Consider the following 20,226-nt stretch of genomic DNA (forward strand, 5'->3'; position numbering starts at 1 on the left):
TGAAGACGGGCATGGGGATAAAGAAAAAACCAAGGAAAATAGGGCACTGGAACAGAACTTGCAGCTAAAAGAAAGTAACAGAACAGAGGAGGTCGCGCAGGCTATCTTCGAATCGTTCATAGAAGGAGCCAGGGAAGCAGCAACTGAGATGAGGAGGGAGACCAGGGCAATATTTAAGGAGATGAGGATGGAGATCAGTGCGAGAGGAGAAAAGAAGATACAGGGAATGAATGCGGGGGGTGAAGCACAAGATGTGACAAGTGTACATAAACGAAGTGAAAATACGGCCTGGAGGGAGAAAACAGAAGCACGAGGTGCCATGACGAAAGGGATAAGCTTGAGCCTAAAGGAAATGTGGGATAAGACGAGTAAATTGGACGTAGGCGTAACGACGAGAAGTAAAAAAGCAAGCAACAGCAGTAAATAAATTGGTTAAGCACATGAGAAGAGTGGAGGGTGTGTGTTACTTCGTAACTGAGATAAGAGCGATTAAGTAGTTAAATTAATAGGCGGTGAAGTGTGTACTTAATATAGTGAGATGGTAAAATGTAGTGGTATAATTTAATATGGTGAGAGGCTTGTGTGGATATAGTTGAGATACTTTGGTTGGTGTATACAAGTATAATCCTTGATTTTCTTACTCCTGTCACACCCTCTTGGTGAGCAAGCCAGAAACTGAACGGATTTTTAGGGTTCACTTGTCTCAAGTAAAACCTCTGTGAATTCCTTTGCTTTTTCATTGTATGCCACCAAGGGATCATGTTGTTGAATTAATTATATATCTTTCCTTAGCATCTTATTAGTATATGTTTCATGTAAGCAAAGTAAGAAAAAATAGGCGTTCTTCCCCTGTTGGTTGTCAGAAATTGTATTTATAAGTTATAGCCTAAGTTAACTTTCATTTTTTGTTTGAAACCGTTTGTGAAAACTTTCTCTTCGATAATTCCTTTTCTGCCGTTACGACCCCTGCCTCCAAACCTGAGTCAGAAACTCCGTGCACTCATCTTCCAAAGTCGCCAACCTTACCTGCACCACATATAACACTGTCCGTGAATCAGTTCCTGTTTGTCCTAAAATTAAATGTTACAGTGCCCTACTTTCACCTGAGGCCACGTCGTGTCAACTTGCGAGAGACGCCAGCGCGGGGTATGGTGCCACCTCGTTCCAGCCAAGACTCCATCTAAACTGCCTCCTTTGGGACTGTCATCATTGGGAATAGCTTGGAAGCTGGACTCCAACCGCCCACTCTATCCTTGGGTCGAACAATGCTACTTGGTCCTTGATGACCATTACCTTGGCTGTTCCCCTCAATATACGGGAGGATGGTATTTCAGGATATTTTTGGGGTTTGGGCGACCCCATCCTGATATCAGCAGCGGCGGCCCTCTTGACACCAACTATGAGCACAACAGCCCGAACTTCTACTACTTCGCAAAAACCATCAAGATTACCTCATCAAGAAACAAACTAGAACGGACTCTCTACCAAGATATAGTCCAATTTTACATGATTTTCTCAAAATTTATGTGTTTGAAGATGAAGATTTCAAAACTATTCATACCGTGGTAAAACTTAACGGGGTAGAGGTCTGTACCGGGGGTACACATTCTCCATCCAGTTAAACTGCGCGCCTTCTATAAGGCCATCTATCTAATTGAGCTTGAACTAATGTTTTGCAAGAAACTTGAATTTCCAACTATTAGATGTCTCTACCATCGGCGTAAGTGCCCCCTCTGGCGAAATTAAGGACAATTAATTCTTAAGGGAAAGTTAATTTTCAGAGGTTGCTAAACTTAGTTTTGAAGATTGTTTTGTTCTTGTATCATGGTTGTCACTAATTCTGCCCCCCCTCTCAATCTCCAGTATTTATCAACTAATTAGAAATTGTGTGAAAATTTTATCTAGCCAAATAAAATTGGAGGTGTGTACAGGTATCCAGCCTATCTGTAAAGATTTCTGGAAACTTTCCCTCGTGATATCTTAAAAGCTGGGCACTTTAGGGCCGTGTGGTCATCACCCTTGCTCCAGTTTAGTGAGTGCGGCGTGTTCTTCGGGGTCAGTGGCCGCAGGTCGGCGTTTGGAAACTCAGCGACTCAAGGTAATGGCAGAATTTTCTTAACATGTGATAGCTCCGGCAGATAGCTTGAGGGGAAGATTTCAAACTTATTTTATTCGTGTACAGTTCTAACTTCATGGTTTAAATGTAGATTTTCGGCAAGTCTGAGGACACTGTTCAAATCCCTGCTGGGAAACATATTATGTAAGAAAACAAAGAGTGATTTCCCTCTGTTGATTCCCATTCAACTGGGTATGGGGTGACTAAAGTTCCTAATCATCTAAAATTCTTAACACTCTTTCGGAATTTGATGTTTTTCATTTAGGCACCAGGCGTAGAATAGGCTTAGCCTGTCTATCATAGGGCCATAAGCCCATGTAGGGTTTAAAAAACTTGAATAAGGAGTAAAACTGTTTCGCCTCCTAGCATTTTGTTCCTGGAACATTATGTACAACTATTTTTTTCCTTTCATTAAGGCCATTTAGTTTTGGCACTCATTGTCCCTGTTTACGTTTTTTAAGTGAAAATGTGAAGATAAGCCCAAACCAGGTATGCGTGACTGTAAATAACCTATTTTGAAGATTATGAAGTACTCCAACCATGTGCGCTGTAAGGAACGTATGCCTCTGAGAGGCTGGACTGCCGACGAGCTCACTATTAGTTATTGTTGCTTATTCAGATTTTCTGTCTATCAAATTTTAAGACGAAAAGGGAAGGATAGAAGTAACATTTCAAAATTTTGTGTTTTACTTACGCTCTGATCATTTCCTTGTCCGCCCATTCACACCTTTCTTACACCTCTGTAATCCACGATATCCCGGAACAATTGTATTTTAAATTGTCTTGGATGTGATTTCGGGGATGTTAATCAATGAATTAATAAACTATACCAGGCGGTCTGCCAGCACCGTACTTACTACCTATAAGTGTCCTTCATGTGGTAATGATGAAATACATGTCTAATAACTGATTTTCACAGGGTATTACTGCCTGCAGTTTAGTTACGTCACAATTTGAAAGGATAACAACCGAACGGCACTTATTTTCGAACGTTCGGTAGTAGGCTGGTAGTTAGTACAGTTGCTGTCATCATATCAATAGTGGCTAGTGTGTTCAGCAAGGACGAATACACAGACATAATTTTTATCTATGGAGAATCTGGTCGGAATGTAGCCTAAGCTCACAGACGATATGCGGAGAAGTTTCCAAATAGCCTCCTGCCTCCTATAAGCGTATTTCTCCCAATAGATTTACATTAAAAGCAGCCAATTGTTCGTTCAAGGTACATATAACATACAAGCAACTGTTTTGGTAGACTGGAATGTCTATATGCGTATGAATTAATCAGTTATTGAACTTTATTTTCTGCACCTTTGGCTTGTTTACAAATGCATCCGGTTACATAATGTAACAAAATGACTACGGTATTTGTTTCAAATCCGAAATACAGCACGTTGTAGTGCTCCTTTGTTAGCCAGCGAATAGGCATCCCATTCATCATTAGTGCGCGAGGGACACTTATAATTCGAATGTACGGGCCAGCACAGCCACCTGATATAATTTAACGAATTTTGAATTCTTGTGCCTCGCTTATATTTAATTTAATTTAGTAGAGTTAAGAGTGGAAAATTAGTCAATCAATCATTCAATCAATTAATCAATCATCATTGATCTGCATTTAGGCAGATTCCCTGTGAACGCTGCTTTAATTCGAAGGAAACTCACATGGATGTACAGGTAAATAAAATATAATTCCTTATGTATTTTAACACAGCATATTATTTATTTATATATATTTATACATCATTATATATATTTATATATTTATATATATTTATACATCATCACAATTTACAAACCAAAGGAGGTAGATATATAGTTGACGGATAGTTGTTTAGTGAACAAAGATCGATAGTCTTGGAATAAATAATTTCTTAGAATGGAATCTAAGTAGTGGGTCTTAAAATAAGTGCTGTGTGAAAAATAATGCAATAATACTGAAAATAATTCCCTTCTTTGAGTACTTATTAGTATATAGATAATACAAGAACAATTGCTGTCAGCAGTACATAACATGAAGAGTGACTTGCAGATCCATTCTCTGGACTATTGGCAGATTCTTGATATGAACAGTCGCGTTTATAACTCCCACCATCCATAATTATCTCAGTAGTAGAACAAAGTGGGCGTTTATGACAGACGATGTTAGGTCCTGAGATTGCTATATTCGTGAAAGGTGGCATTCCTAAAGTCCAGTTAGGTGACTTTAGATATGCATTGGTATTCAATATGGATACATATTTCAGAGAAGATGTGTACAGAAATGGAGAGTATTTATTAATCTCTAAAAGGTAGTTGTCGTCCAAAATAAGACGGCCCAACTTCGAATTTCTCCTAATAAGTCCTTGTGGCAAAGTCTTAAAATTATTATTTGATAGGTTAATTTCCGTCAGTTGTTCGTTACGGGCAAAAATATCCGTGTATAAATATTCAATGTTGTTACTATCCAGGAAAAGCTTTATAAGTTGCCTGTTATTACTGAATATTTCATCTGGTAATGTTTTTAGACAGTTCTCAGATAAATATAGATGCTGAAGATTTATCTGTGAATGAAACGTAGTTACCTCTATGTGTACAATATTGTTGCCACTCAGATCCAACTTCTGTAGATTCGTATTTTCCTTGAAAATATCTTTGCTTAATTTTGATAATTTATTATTTCGCATGTATAACTCCTTAAGGTGCTGTAATTGGGTAAATGTATTGGAATGCACAGAGCTCAACTGATTTTCATTCAATGATATTAATTGAAGTTCCTTGTTGTTGGAAAATTCAGTTCCTACCAGTGACGTTAAGTTGTTACGATCTAAATAAATCTCCCGAAGTTGTACGCTGTACTCGAATATTTTTCCGATATCTTCAATTTTATTTTCACTCAGGTCAATTATGTTTAGTTTGTCAAGATGGATCAGGGATTTGGACATTATGTTTTGTAGATTATTTTTTGATAGATACAACTCGCATAGTTCTTTGAGAGACGACAAGGAATCGGGAGGAATGTCAGTCAGTCCAATACCTTTCATTGAAAGAGTGTTTAACTCTGTACTATGAAGTAGGAAGCCCACTTCCGATAGAAAATTGTTAAATGATACATTCAGTGTTTTCAACCTAACTGTCGATTCCAGAGCATTTTTATCAATGTACGTCAAATTATTATATGAGAAATCTAGCGATATGAGGTCCGTAGCACTTTTCAAGTCGTAAGCTTCAACCTTTGTGATGCGGTTTCTGGACAAATTTAAGATTTTGACTCCTTGAAGATTTCTTGGTACATTTAGTAACCCAGAACCAGCATAGTCTCGTATTTCGTCACACACCACAGCAACAAGAAAAATGACGAACAACTGCAACACACTCACGGCTGTCTTCATATCTGTACAAAAGAAACAGACATCCATTCAGAATCTTAAGGTATACTCTGCAATAGTACAAGGTATCAGAGAACATTCATAAAAAGTAAAGTACATCACGTGATGATGAAATCCTTAGTCTAATTAAACAACACAGACTATATTGAAAATGAAATATAAAGAAGAAGTATTCGCCATGATTCAAATTTTCTACGAACCGTATTAGCGTGGTTCTAGTAGTGGCCCCATGACGTTGCACACCAGGTTTGCTTTAAATGGAGTCTGTGCTGTGCAAGAGTGTTAGTTACCTGTGAGACTAGACAGAGTGACTGTGAGTGGATCAAGAATGCCTTTACGAAGACAAAGAGGCCAGTATCACTGCGGTAGAACGTGGCCGTATAATAAGGTGGATTTTCCTTCTGCGCCATTGCAGAACGACTTGGCAGGAATGTCTCCACTGTGCATGCGTGCTGGCAGTGCTAGTCACGAGAAGGTACGCTCTCAAGAAGACTGGGCTCCCCACGTCCACGTGACACCACCGAGAAGGAGAACCGCCGTATTCTGCGCATGTGTGTGGCACAGCGGACTGCGTCTACATCAGCAACTCGAGCCGCAATTGGCACCGCAGTGACGCAACGAATGTTCGAAATCGGTTACTCCAAGGACAGCTCCGAGTCGGATGCCCTACGGCGTGTATACAACTTACTCCAAACCACCTCCGTCTTCAACTTGACTGGTGTCAAGCGAGAGCTCATTTGAGGATGGAGTGGAGGTCCGTTGTGTTTTCCGTTGAAAGCCGATTCTGCCTTGGTGCCAGTGATGACCGTGTGTTGGCTAGAAGGGGGCCAGGTTAGCGTCTGCATTCAACCTGTTTGCGGCGTTGACAAACTGGACCTACACCGGGAGTTCTGATCTCGGGGGCAATTTCCTATGACATGAGGAGCACTCCTCGTGGTTACCACAAACACTCTGAATGCAGATGTGTACGTCCATCTGGTGATTCGACCTGTTGTGCTCCCATTCATGAACAGCATACCCGGGAGTGTTTTCCAACAGGAAAATGCAAGCCACCATGTCGCTGTTGTAACCGAACGTGCTCTACAGAGTGTCGAAATGCTACCTTGGCCTGCTCAATCTCCCGATCTATCCCCAGTCGAGCACGTATCGGAGATCATTGGACGACAACTCCAGCGTCATCCACAACCGACATTAACCGTCCCTGTATTGACCGACCAAGTGCAACAGGCATTGAATTCTCTCCCGCCAGCTGACATCCGGTACCTGTACGACACAATGCATGCACGTTTGCATTCCTGCATTCAACAATCAGGCAGTCACATCGGTTATTAATGGACCAGCCTGGCACATTTGCGATGAATATTCTAGCGCGGATATTAACCTATAGTCTTGTACCTTTAAGCAATTAAATGTGTTACATCAATAAATATATTGCCAACATTTCTGTATTTTACATTAGTTATTTCATGGTGTTTAGATATTTTTTTCCCGCCAGTGAATATAAATAAAGTTGTAGGAGGTCCGCTGTTTTTAATTTCATTTATCCTGCCAGCTTGTCAGATATTTATCCGTTTTAGGTCAATTCAAGGTCTTATCAGTGGTTTTTAGCTTTCCTGTCTATTTTTCTGTCTGTTTGACCGTTTGTGCCATCACGAGGAAACGGATGGATAGATCTCGACCAAACTTCGGATATGTATACAATTTAAAAATCACGGAACAGACTGAAGCTTATAGGGAGATCAAACGAGTTATATCATATTTTATCATACATTATTGATTTTCTGTAAAATCTGGTAGACTGTACTGTATATGAAACGTCCATTCATTTTAAATATCTTTTGTTATCTCCATAATCTCTCTTACTCTTCAAATGACGAAGAAAATTGCTACTTTCTGCGGGTTTCGTGCTCTGCTTTGAACGACGGATACCCTCGCAGACCGAGAACGAACTTACCGGTTACCATGGCAACGTCTCTGGCTGCTTGCCAGCAGGGAAGTGACGTATTGCATTTTCGTCATCATTCCTGTAAACTCGTGGTTGTTCGTTGCGTAGAAGGCGGGTGAGAATTCAGGCTGCCATTCTGCAGGATATTTGCGGAACACCGTTGGAGGTTACAGTCGTCTTCGAATAGCACCAAGGGTGGCTGTCAATATGTCAACAGTACCGTGGAGTGCAGAATCACTCCGTGTAGTGTTTTCTGGAATTTGCTAAAGTTTTTAATGTATTTCCCGTCTACTTCCGTTTTTGTACCTCTGCCTTGCTTCTTTAGGCTTAAGTAATAATACCATAATTCATATTCTTATCTGATTACCTAGAATTCCTGCGACTACATTTCTCCTCTTTCACTGCTTTTCTTTAAGTCCGTAATTCATATCATCACAATTTAGTGAGTGTCATTTCAATTTTCCAATACATCCGCTAGGTATTTACATATTGTCGCTGAAAAGGTAAAAGGTTGTATTCCACAAAGCTCTTCCTATCAATTATTCTCCTTAAGACTGGTCACGCCTCCCAGCCACATATGGATACTCAGTCCATCAGAACAATGTCCGTTGTGTTCGTTTTCCTATGTCAACGACTAAACGAAAATGAACCTTACATGCATTGTATACTAGGAGTGCGCAAATACGTAATGCAAACGTACTTTCCTACAGTACGGTACTGTAAGGTTCATTTTCCTTTACACATGGGCATAGGAAAATGAACACAACAAAATTTGTTCTGATGGACTGCATATCCATACGTGGCTGGGAAGCGTGACCAGTCTTAAGGAGAATAATTGATAGGAGGAGCTTTGTGGAAAACAACCTTTTACCTTCCCAGCGACGATATTTGTCCCATCCGGCTGTCCTCAGTTATCATCCAGTCTTCAACTAATGTCAACTTTCTTCGTTAATTTCTCCCTATGTATACGAGTGTTAATCCCGAAACCTGGACACTCTTTCCTTTGAAGAAAATTTAAAACTGTTCGATCGTGTAACATTTTGGCCCCGAAAAATATCGAAATATGGAGGCGTAACAGATATTTTAGATTCTGGAGGTCAAATGTTCTGTATCGCAATTGACCTGTTGATAAGGTAGATCATGGGAGAATGATGACAAAAATGTGTGCATTTGGACTAGAGCAAAGTATAACTGAATGGATTGCTATATTTATAGGAAAGAGAGCTCAGAGAATTAGAATAGGTGCAGCACTATCATGTCCTGCAATCATTAATAGGGATGTTCCTCAGGGCAATATCATTGGACCTTTGTATAATTAATTGGAGTAAAGAGCTGGAATCACAAATACGTCTTTTTGCGGATGATGTTATACTGCTAAGAGTAGTAAATAAGTCAGAAGCGTGTGAGCGACTGCAGAAAGGCTTCGACAGTGTTTGAGATGTTTAAACGTTAACGTGAAGAGACAGTGTAAAGAATACAACAGCTGGTTTCATTGTAGTTGTGTGCAATGAAAGGATGACGGCGTTAAATTTCTCTATGCATCAGGCAAGAAGTGGCATTACAAGAAATGTTCAAACTCCAGGCGAATCGGTCTGAATCCTGAAACATCCTTACCAACTGACGAACGTATTAACATACCTACAATAAGTGAAATGTAAAACCTGTTAGTATATATCAACAGTGAACGTAAATCAATCAAGAAATCTAATAAAATGACAATGAATGAACTCGGTAAGTCATTGAATTTGGCCCAAGATAAACTTGACGAAACTGCAAATTTACTGAAGGTTTATGGTGAAGCTTCAAAAATATGTCTTCACACTATCGAGAGTTTGAAAAGCGAAAATGTGTTATTACAAAAAGAACTGAGTTGTGTTTGGGCAGTATGGTGGGAGGTGGGTCACAGTGCCCAATGAGAACACGTATGATGTTGTGAAGACTGTCAAGCATTGTATGTTACAAATAATATGATGCATTTATGTCATCGGCTAAGAAAGGGTAATAATGAGAATAATGCTGGAATCATAGTTAAAATTATTAGGCGTTCTGATATGGATGTATTTGTCAATAGGCGCAAAATCAAGGAAAATCTTAATGTTAATTATATTGGTTTCACTTCAGAAATGCCTGTTTACATAAATCAAAGCCTGACAAGCAATGTTGGAAAGTAGTTTTTTTACCAAAGTCCGGAAATTAGTGAAAGATAAGAACTTGGCATATATATGGGTTGAAGAAATTGGTAGTATCAGGTTAAAGGAAGAAGGAAAATGATCGATTTTGTTATATTTTAAAATCAATTCAAGGTATTAATGCCTTGATTTAATCAATGGACGCATTGCATAAGTTTATATCAATTTACCACCAAAATGTTAGGAGACTTAACACTAAACTTTGTGACCGGTACGATAACATTCTTGCTTCAGATTCTGAAAGAATAATACTCACCGAAACTTGGCTGACTAGCAGTGCATAATGAAGTAAATGATGATAGACATAATACAATATTTTTCGACAAGAGCAAATAAATAAGCGTGGTGGAGGAGAGTTACTTGCTATACTGAAGTGTAAGACATCTAAAATAGAAATAAGTGTTGATAATGCAGAAATGATGTACGGTATGTTTAGGTAATAGGGTTATTATATTTTTGCTGTATTTTTCTTTTCAAACTCGAAAATTGATACATAATTAATTTTATTGGAGAGGTGTAGCAATCCAACTGATGAGCCCACTGCTACACTGGGGTGAAACGCTGGTAATTTCAAGTAAATTTATAACAAGCATATAGAATTAAATTTGTGATCATTTATGTCTTCTGTATTTTTACCGGAAATTTCGATTTTGGTTGCTAAGTCCATTTCAACGCCGAAGCGCAAGAAAATAGGTGAACAGAATTTAATGAGAATCAGTATGTAAACTTCGGGAATAAGGTGCTACAGTCTAGGTTATAAATAATTTTTATTCACGCAGGATGAAATGCTAGTTTAAGGGCAGGTGCAGAAATTTAATTTTTTTAAGTACCTACGTTGTTGGTCCTATCGATGAGTATTAAATACCGTAACAACAGTTTTAGAGAATACAAATTCCAATCATTTATGTCTTGTACATTTTTTTTGTTGCTATTTGCTTTACGTCGCACTGACACAGATAGGTCTTATGGCGACGATGGGATAGGAAAGGCCTAGGAGATGGAAGGAAGCGGTCGTGGCCTTAATTATGGTACAGCCCCGGCATTTGCCTGATGTGAAAATAGGAAACCACGGAAAACCATCTTCAAGGTTGCCGACAGTGGGACTCGAACCCACTATCTTCCGATTACTGGATACTGGCCGCACTTAAGCGACTGCAGCTATCGAGCTCGGTATTGTACAGTTTTACCGTGCCGACTATGATAATAGAATAATGAATGTGAACTTCTGTTGTTTAGTCCATTTCAACGCCAAGAATTGTTAACATAGAAATATTGTTTAATTATGTCAACTGGCAATGGTTTTTGTCTTGATTGTCTTAAGGTGTAAAAGCGCGTGATCGTCAGTCCATATCGATGAGGAAAAATGTGAAGATGACTATAAAAATTGAGAAAAACCGTGAAGGAACGATCGCTTGAAGAATAAGACAAGAGGGAGTTATGAAAGAAGGAAGAACTGCCTTTACATTAGATGCTCTAATATCTCAGACTCGTAAGAAAACGAAATGTGAAGGCCTGCAGATTTGAATGTTCATAAAACTGATGAACAATAACATTACATTGACCATTGTTGTGATGTGATTTGTCTCTTCTGCTTTCAGTCATGTCCGATAGATGGAATTACTGACGTGTCCCGAGTAAAACATCATGACTGAATATCGGCGGAAAGTCCCGTCAACGACGTGTACTACAGGTAGTATGTATTAAAGGTATGTGCAGAGTTATTGGAGGACTCCCCTCCCCCCCTTTCTAACTCCCAATCGCCACTACTGCCATGAGGTACGTATTATTCAGTGGCGTATGCTAGTATCAAGACGTGGGCTAGGTTACCCCTTTCGATAGTTGAGCTGCGGTCAATAGCCGACGGAGAACCCTGCTGTGTTGTCAAGGCTGCTTCGCAAGCTACTGCCCTGGCCTCTGCTACTGCCAATGCTCAACAACTGATCAGTGCAGGTTTAGCAAATTAGAGTCCGACTTTGTGGCTAAATGGAGAGAATGCTTGTCTTTGGTCTGATAGGCCCGGTTCAGTTTTCAGAATCAATCCCTTCACACTGTTAATTCCCCTGGCTTGGGGACTGGGTATTTATGATGTATTCGCCATTCATTTTATCCTCATTAGAACACCACCAAGCCTATACAGATGCCATGCACCATTACTATTATTATTATTATTTTTATTACTATTATTACGGTATTATTATCTATATATATAAAGAGTTTTAACTCCGCCATTGCCGGTCCCAAGCCCGGAGCCTCATCTTCCAAGTGATGGGGAAGGAGGAGGGGGAGGAGTAACATCCTCGTAAAAAAAAACTGCGATCATCTGGCTCCGGATGGTAGCACCCTGTAAGGGTCAACGCTCTCGAAGGCGGATGAGGAATTTGATGTCCCAACGGCGGAGAGAGCGGAAGAACCTAGTGGAGTAAAGCACGAATAAAAAATCATTTCGGACTAACAATCCGATCTTATCTTGGAATTAATTTCCTACCTTATACAAACAATTTCAATTGCAGAATAGAAAGTCCGCTGAATGAAAGCACTACCCCAGGTGGTAGCTCGGAAGAGAAATCCACCATTGCGTTATGAAATGCATCGGGACCTAGGGTTCTGGGGAGTTCCACCATTTGCAGTAAGGGTGAGTCAAAGCATCCTTGGAATCCTTTCAGACTTAAATTTAGGAAGAAATTCTTTGCAGGCACTCTTAATGTAAATTCCTTGCTAAAATGGCAAAGAGAAAGAACTGAAAATTTTCTTAGACAGACACAAATCTAGACCTTAGCAGCTCATGAGATACGGTTTATGGATGAGAATGTAACAGAAACCAAAAATTATAGAATCTTTAAAGGTAAACCAGCAATCAAAATTATGAAAGGAATGCCACTACTAGGTACCGCCTTTTATGTCTATAAAACAATAGTTGATAATGTTATGGAATTCAAATCTAGTTCAGAAATGTTATCTCTTCTCACACTTAAATGCAATAACAAAAAGTATACATTTGTTAACTGTCATGCACCAATAAATGAAGATAATAGCAAGAACCTACGTAAAACTGAAGAATTCTGGAGTCTTCTAGATGATGAAATCTCAAAAATTCCAAAATCAAATGTTATTATTCTACTAGGTAATTTTAATGCACAGATAGGCAAAGAAAAAGTTTTCAGCAAAATAGTAGGGGCATATCTGGCACACAAAAGAACAAACAAAAAATGGCATGAGACTAATTAATCTCTGTAAATTCTTTCACCTAAAATTAATGTCGACCTTCTTTAAGAAATTTCCAAGAAAGGCTAAAACATGAGTGTCCCCAAACCCGATGTTAGGTGAGTTTCAATTGGACCATGTAGCTATTTCTCGAAAAAGTATTACACCCTTCCGGGTCTCGAATTGAAGACCCGCGCATAAGAATGCCTCCACATAACTGGGTAAACACCCACGGATGAGACTAGAGTAAGTGGGGCTCGACTAGCCTAACGAGCTTCGAACCGATTCCCTTCCTACTTTCTGTGCTAGCCGCGGCAGCCCGAGCACTTGGGGGAGTGGTTACGTTCGAAAGAAAGAAAAAAACAACAAATATTTAAGGTGGAGCCTTATCTAATATGAAAGTAGGATTCTCCGGGTTTAACTATTACTGGATACTGCTTAACATAACTATAAATGACAAGAATCATATAATGTGGGGTTACGAATACTAATTTATTCAAAATATGACATAATAAAAGAAGGAAAATACACAACCCTATACAATGAACTCTCCGCATACGGGAGGACAAGGAAGTAAATAACACTCTAAATATGACTCGCCTGAGGGCGTCGTCTGCACAACGGTATAATTGAGGTTTTGCGACCACTTTCGTCCATCTTTCCCTCGTATGTTCATGCCGTTTCATTACATTTTATTCTTCTGTCGATCACATCGTGTACTATGAGATGATGTCCACTTACATAATACATTACATTCTTAGCACGTAATCAACCGGTCCCTACGTTACATAATTGACACATCAAAGAGATATTTACACAATACACAACAAAACACACATATTATTTAGCTAAACCCCGGACTTCCTCATCTGTCACCAAGACCACACAACGTTGTACAAAGGTTCTGTTTGAACTCAAAAATATATGCACATTAAATATTAAACATACACACATATATATATATATATATATACACTTCATGCATAAAGGAGAGCCATTCCTGGAAGGAAACAACATGGTTATCACTGTCTCCGGCCCAAGGCGCAAGCTTAGGGGCAGCTCGCTCAAGGGGGCTATCCTGATCCGGGGTCGAACTGGCCGACTCCCAACCGAGAGGTACTGTGGATTCCTGAAAATCCCTAGACTACCTACAGTCTCATATTACCGGATATTTAGGGGAGATCCCTACTCGTTTATTAATTACCTTCTAAATCACCGTGATATTATCATTGCCGGCAGTGTTTTAGTTGAACCATTTAAACAACAGTAATTTACGGGGGAAGCCCATAGCCTCAAACCTTAACTACAATAGCACAGCGGGACCAGCTCTGTCGTGAAGGACGAGGAGCAAACACTCACAAAAAAAAGAAGGGAAGGTCATTCGCTACTACAGTCATCACTCATTCATTAGCCACGTCAGATTCTTGACCCCTCTCAATTACAATGGCCAGCCGGGGCACATATCCCTGGCCCATTTCATTTGTTTATATCATCTTACCGCTGAGTTCCCAAGAAATACACATTTATTCTCTCCCTTCTCATTATTACCGCTGAACGCCGACTGTGGGCACGATCACTTCTAACTCATCTCATCGTAAACTCCTCGGGCATTTGGCCCTCTCATTACGTCTCATATCGCGTATCTTCCTTCCTTGGGCATAGGGCTCCCATGACTCCTCAGTCAACCTTTCCCATACTCCTCGCTCCTCGCACAGGAAATATACATATATTTAAATCTTTTGACCAAAGATTAGAGACTCCTGCCTTTGTGGCTCACCCCGGCTATAGATTAAAAAAACACTCCAGACAATTCTGGCCAATTAATCAAAAATCAAGGGAGACTCGCACATGGTCCCTCACAACTACCTAAATAACACAGCATATACCTCTCCCGGCCGGGATTTCTTCTCTCTTGCTGTACATGCACTGATTATATGTGTAAGCTAGGCATGCATTGTCTGACTGACCCATGAGTTTCCCCAGCATATACGATAGCCACATGGGACAGTAACTAACAACATTTTGACATGGTTGTCCCTGCTCGCCAGCATTATTGTTCCAGCCACCCCTAAGGGAAACTCAAATATTCTCCTAACCTTGTTCCCATATTTGCTAGGACATTCTACATATTACTAAAAATAACCCTCACGATAAGCTAATCATTAAGAAAAAAATGGGTCGTCCGGGAATTCAGCTCCTTTGAATTTACTTTAATATTATAAAGATCAATAAAATTTCCATATTAGGACATGCATTATCTTACAACATGTGAATCTTTACAAATGACAGCTCATCCTACCCCCGGTCATACATTATCGTGCTTAAGAAATTTATATTTGACATCAACTCATCTGTTTGGTGGCCGTGGTTTTTCCTTCCACGGGAGACCCATGGTGGAGTTTACTCCTGCATGACCTCGGCACTGGCGTCGAGCGTGCTGTCCTGTGACCCTGGTACACACAGGTCCGACGTTCTGGCTGGCTCGTTCACTGCTGAAATCTTAAAGTAATCCAAGGAGTAACACTCCACAACTCGTCACACGGTCCTGCTGTTACCACGACACGAACACAGAATCTACCCCACGAACAAGCAGGTTATGCCACTTACAGCGAGCGCGTTCACAGCATGAATCGGGTAGCTCACAACACCTGAGCCCCTGACTTAGAGTAGCAACTTGGGTGATACCAATTTACTAATATCACGGACTCATTTAGGCTGGCATTATACATAGCCGAACCCGCTACTCGTTTATAAACTCTACTTGTAGCTTATTTACTGACACGCGGCACAGAAACATCCGCCTGGGCTCGCTTGGCTTCCCGTCCGCACTTCACAAAGGCTTCGTATTTCACCGCCGTGAAGGACACAATAGCACTGTTTTAATACGCTGACAATAGGGTTCTGACTGTAAAACTGGGGCACAACGTGACACAATGTCCCCTCTCAACGACCCGCTAAGAACTGTCTTCAGCGAGGGTCAGCTCAGCTTTTATGGTATACGCACCGGAAGATAATGGGCGTAAACGATTCACGGTTCATTATGGACAAGAGCTCCTTTCACCCCAGGAATTCAGACCATTTAAATAGTGGATATTGTAGCCCTCTTTTTCCTCTCTTTATTGATCCAGGTACGCTTAACCAACGATCGGTAATTATCCCGTAATTCGACTCCCGCCTTTAATTATTTCAGTAGCGTCCCTCGGGGGTGGAGTCATATTTTGAGCGCGACTCTTAGCTTGGGTGACGCTGTTGTATTCACATGTGCTTGCAATCTGTTAAATCTGAACATCTGGTGACCTCCTTTCTTCCCCTGAATAAAGTATTACATATTTTTAGTCTGGGAAACGCAGAAAATTCAGCTCTATTCATTGGTGTGTCTCACATAATTTTCCAATGTCTGAATCAAAATATCATCCCATTTTTACGCGCCTAAATCCGACGTTGGCACACGTTACACGTGCATAAAAAACCGGAAGTTCCTTATGTTAGTCTGGAACTCTGGGAAGCTAAGCCACACCTCGGGGCGTATCTGAATACTCCAGCATCGCGTCCTCTTCTAGCTCTCTCCGCAAGTTGAGAGGGTCTTTTCGCAGGGGCTTGGCTCTTGCTCAGTCTTCCCTTTGTTTTCCAGGCGCTCTTTCGCGGGTTCCGTTCTGGCCGGACGCTGCTCGATCCCCATCGCCCATACTACTACCAATGACGCGACCTTTAGGAGTGATTTTAATGAAGTAGAAAGGCACCCATAATTCCAATGAGTTGTACAGGACACTGTACGGTTTCAGTATTCAGGAAATTATGAATGTTAAAGTAATCACAAGTGGGAAGTTTGACTCCGATCACTACCTCTCTAAAATTAATCTAAAGCTTCTACCTCGCAGGAATCAAAGAAGGCCGAGAGAATTAATGAAATACAACACAGATAGGCTCAACATTACACAAGCAACTATGGAAAACTTTCAGGAAGAAATTATAATAACTCAGCATGGCAAATGGCCAGAATTATCTAAACAGATTAATAGTGCAACGAAGAAAGTATTTGGATCAGTTAAAACTAAAACGAAAGTACGGTGGAATAACGTATGTGAGGAAGCAGTAATGGAAAGAACGAAAAAATGGAAATGTTTCGGAAAGAATGAACACTATGAGCTATTTAAACAACAAAGAAAAGAAACAACAAGAATAAGAAGGCGGGTTAAAAGATATTTTGAAAAATCGCAGCTGGTAGAAATTGACAATAATTTTGTAAGAAATAACTCCCGAAATTTCTATCAAACCTTTAAGAATAACCTGAAAAGTTATCAATCCCCGAGTATTTGCTTCATAGATGCAAATGGTAATATTGGCCTTAACAATGCCGAGAACTGTGAGATTCTGGCAAAACACTTCCAACACCTGCTGAACTGCCCTGAGCCAAATCATAAATTAGAATTTTCAGAAATTCATGAAAAATCAAGAAGCTGATTCACCTGCAACAGCGGAAGAAATTAAGGAAGCATTAAAACTCTTAAAAATAACAAAGCTAGTGGGGAAGACTCCATAACAGCTGAACTTTTAAAATAGGTTGAACCGTAAGTTATAGAAGATCTACAAATAATCTTTGAAGAAATTTTGGAAACAGAAAAGATCCAAGAGGATTAGAAAGTGGCTCTAATACACCCATTACACAAGAAGGGTAACAAGCAAGATGTCAACAACTACAGAGGTATATCTCTCTTGCCAGTTGCTTACAAGATATTCTCAACAATACTACTAAACAGAGTAAAATCAACACTGGACAGTCAATTGGGCGAATATCAAGGTGGAATTCGAGAGGGAAGATCTTGCTCCGAACAGATTTTCAACCTGAAATCTATAATTCGACACAAATGAATAAACTCCAAAGACATAGTTGTAACATTTATTGGCTTTAAAAAAGCTTTTGACCCAGTTGATAGGGAAACCCTAGATAAAGTAATCCGTGAATTTGGAGTTAAAACTAAATTGGCCAACCTAATTCGTAAAACACCTACAGACACCATTTCGAAAGTAAAATTTATGGGTGAAATATCTCGACCTTTCAAAATAAATACAGGTGTCAGGCAGGGCGATGGTCTATCTCCACTCCTTTTCAATTGTGTCATGGAGAAAATTGTAAGAATTTGGAATGAAAAACTGAAAGGATCCAAAATATTGCCACTCATGCTGGGGAAGAAGAACAAAGGTGTTGCAATAAATTGCCTAGCATTTGCAGATGACTTTGCCATACTTTCAGAAAGCCTTACAGATGCAGCAATGCAAGTCATTCTCCTTGAAAAGACAGCCAACATTCAACATTTTGGCGAATATAAAAAGTGCCCCGAAGTTTTTAGTAACGGATATTGGTCAAATAGAAAAGGTAAAGAAATTCAAATATTTGGGTGAGACAATTCAAGAAAATGGTTTAGAAAAATCTGCTATAGAGGAGAGGATACAAAAGATGGAAAGAGCTTACGGTAGAACTAAGAATACTTACAACAAAATGTGCTTATCAACAAAACTTAAAATAAAGCACTACAACACAGTAGTGAAACCAGAATGCCTGTATGCCAGCAAATGTCTAGTACTGAACTACAAGCTTGATAAATTAGAAATATTAGAAATAAGAATTATAAGGAAAATATTAGGTCCTCTAAGAATTGCAGAGTTTTGGAAATTAAGAAGTAACGATGAAATTTACCAGAACATAGAAAACATATCAGAAACAATAAGAAAAAGGAGATTGCTATTTCTTGGACACATTTACAGAATGGATGACAATAGACTAACTAAACGAATCTTCAAGTACCTTTGGGAAAAGAAATCAACTACCACCTGGATTCAAGAAGTCAGGAAAGAGCAGGAAAGGAACAATATACGAGAAGAAGAATTATTGGAAAGAAAGATTTTTAGGAAGAAAATCTTACAAATGGAAGGGTTCTAAGGGAGGAAGGAAAAGAAAACAGGCACAAAGTGGACTGAAGACAGGAAAATGAAGCACAGTGAAACAATGAAAGAATACTGGAAGAAAAGGAAAGAACAACTAAGGAGGAAGAATTGAAATTGTAACGTGGTCCTTAGAAGGCCGGAAGGCAAGAAGAAGGAAATAAGAGTTTTGTCTGAACATTGCTCAGAATTTAAAAAAGGATGGTATTTCTGTATCAGCCGTGTCCACAGTAACAAGGAAATGCACTTTTTAATTTTCCGTCCGTCCGTCTGTCTGTCTGTCTGTCTGTCTGTCTGTCTGTCTGTACACGCAACACGAGAAAATGGCTGAAGAGAATTTAATGAAAATCGGTATGCATAGTCGGGGAATAAGTCGCTACAATCTAGGCCATAAATAATTTTAATCACGCCGAGTGAATTGGTAGTTTAAGGGAAGGCCTAAAATTTAATTCTCAAATATTTTTGTTATTAGCGGCCGTATCTTAATGAAAATCGGTATGCAAAGTCGGGAAATAAGTTGCTATAATCCAGGCTATAAATAATTGTATTCACGCTGAGTAAAATGGTAGTTTAGGGGAAGGCCTAAAATTTAATTCTCAAATATTTATGTTATTAGTCGTCATATCTTAACGAAAATAGGTAGCTGCCTCTGTGGATCCGTGGTAGAGTGTCGGTCTCCGAATCCCAAGATAGCGGGTTCAAGCCCGGCAGAGGTAGTTGCATTTTTGAAGGGCGGAAAAAAGTCCATACGACACTCCATGTCGTACGATGTCGGCATGTAAAAGATCTCTGGTGATACATTTGGTATTTACCCGACAAAATTAATTAATTCTCAGCCATAGATGCCCAAGAGAGATCCTGTTTACTCTGTCTGCCATCTAGCGGACCTAGAGTAAAACGGAACGTCGAAATTGACGAGCAGACAGCCAGATGGGGTCAAATCGAAATGTCTGCACACGGTAGCTGAGGCCATACAATTATTATTATTTTTATTATTATTATTATTATTATTATTATTATTATTATTATTATTATTATTATTAACGAAAATAGGTAGGCGAAGTCGCGGTATTAGTCGCTACAATATAGGTCATATATAATTGTATTCACGCTGAGTAAAATAGTAGTTTAGGGGAAGGTCTAACATTTAATTCTCAAATATTCATGTTATTAGTGGTCCTATTTTGCTAAAAAGTCGAGGAATAAGTCGCTACAATCTAGGCCATAAATAATTGTATTCACGCTGAGTAAAATGGTAGTTTAGGGGAAGACCTAAAATTTAATTCTCAAATATTTATCTTATTAGTGGTCGTATTGATAAATATTACATAACTAAAGTTATATAGTTTTAAATTTCCGAGCATTTATGTCTTATACATTGTTATCGTACCGGCTATGATCACAAATATATTAATGAATTTGGATTGTTGTTACTATGTCCATATCAAGGCCGAGTCACGAGAAAAT

General features: G+C 39.5%; 1 protein-coding gene across 3 annotated transcripts in view; it reads right to left on the reverse strand.

Moving 5' to 3' along the window:
• Positions 1 to 3,812: 3,812 nt before the first annotated feature.
• Positions 3,813 to 20,226, reverse strand: part of LOC136858143 (leucine-rich repeat-containing protein 15) — a 41,996-nt gene continuing 25,582 nt past the window's right edge. For 2 of the 3 annotated variants that reach the window (XM_068228626.1, XM_068228625.1), the window contains one exon: positions 3,813 to 5,489. In XM_068228626.1, coding sequence (XP_068084727.1) covers positions 4,084 to 5,487 — 1,404 coding nt within the window. In that variant the 5' untranslated portion in view covers positions 5,488 to 5,489 and the 3' untranslated portion in view covers positions 3,813 to 4,083. Of the gene's footprint in view, positions 5,490 to 5,684; positions 7,710 to 20,226 lie in introns of those variants that run through there. The other variant, XM_068228627.1, reaches the window with a different exon arrangement.

The sequence above is a fragment of the Anabrus simplex genome, chromosome 1 (genome assembly GCF_040414725.1).
Source record: "Anabrus simplex isolate iqAnaSimp1 chromosome 1, ASM4041472v1, whole genome shotgun sequence".
Taxonomy (NCBI): Eukaryota; Metazoa; Arthropoda; class Insecta; order Orthoptera; family Tettigoniidae; genus Anabrus; species Anabrus simplex.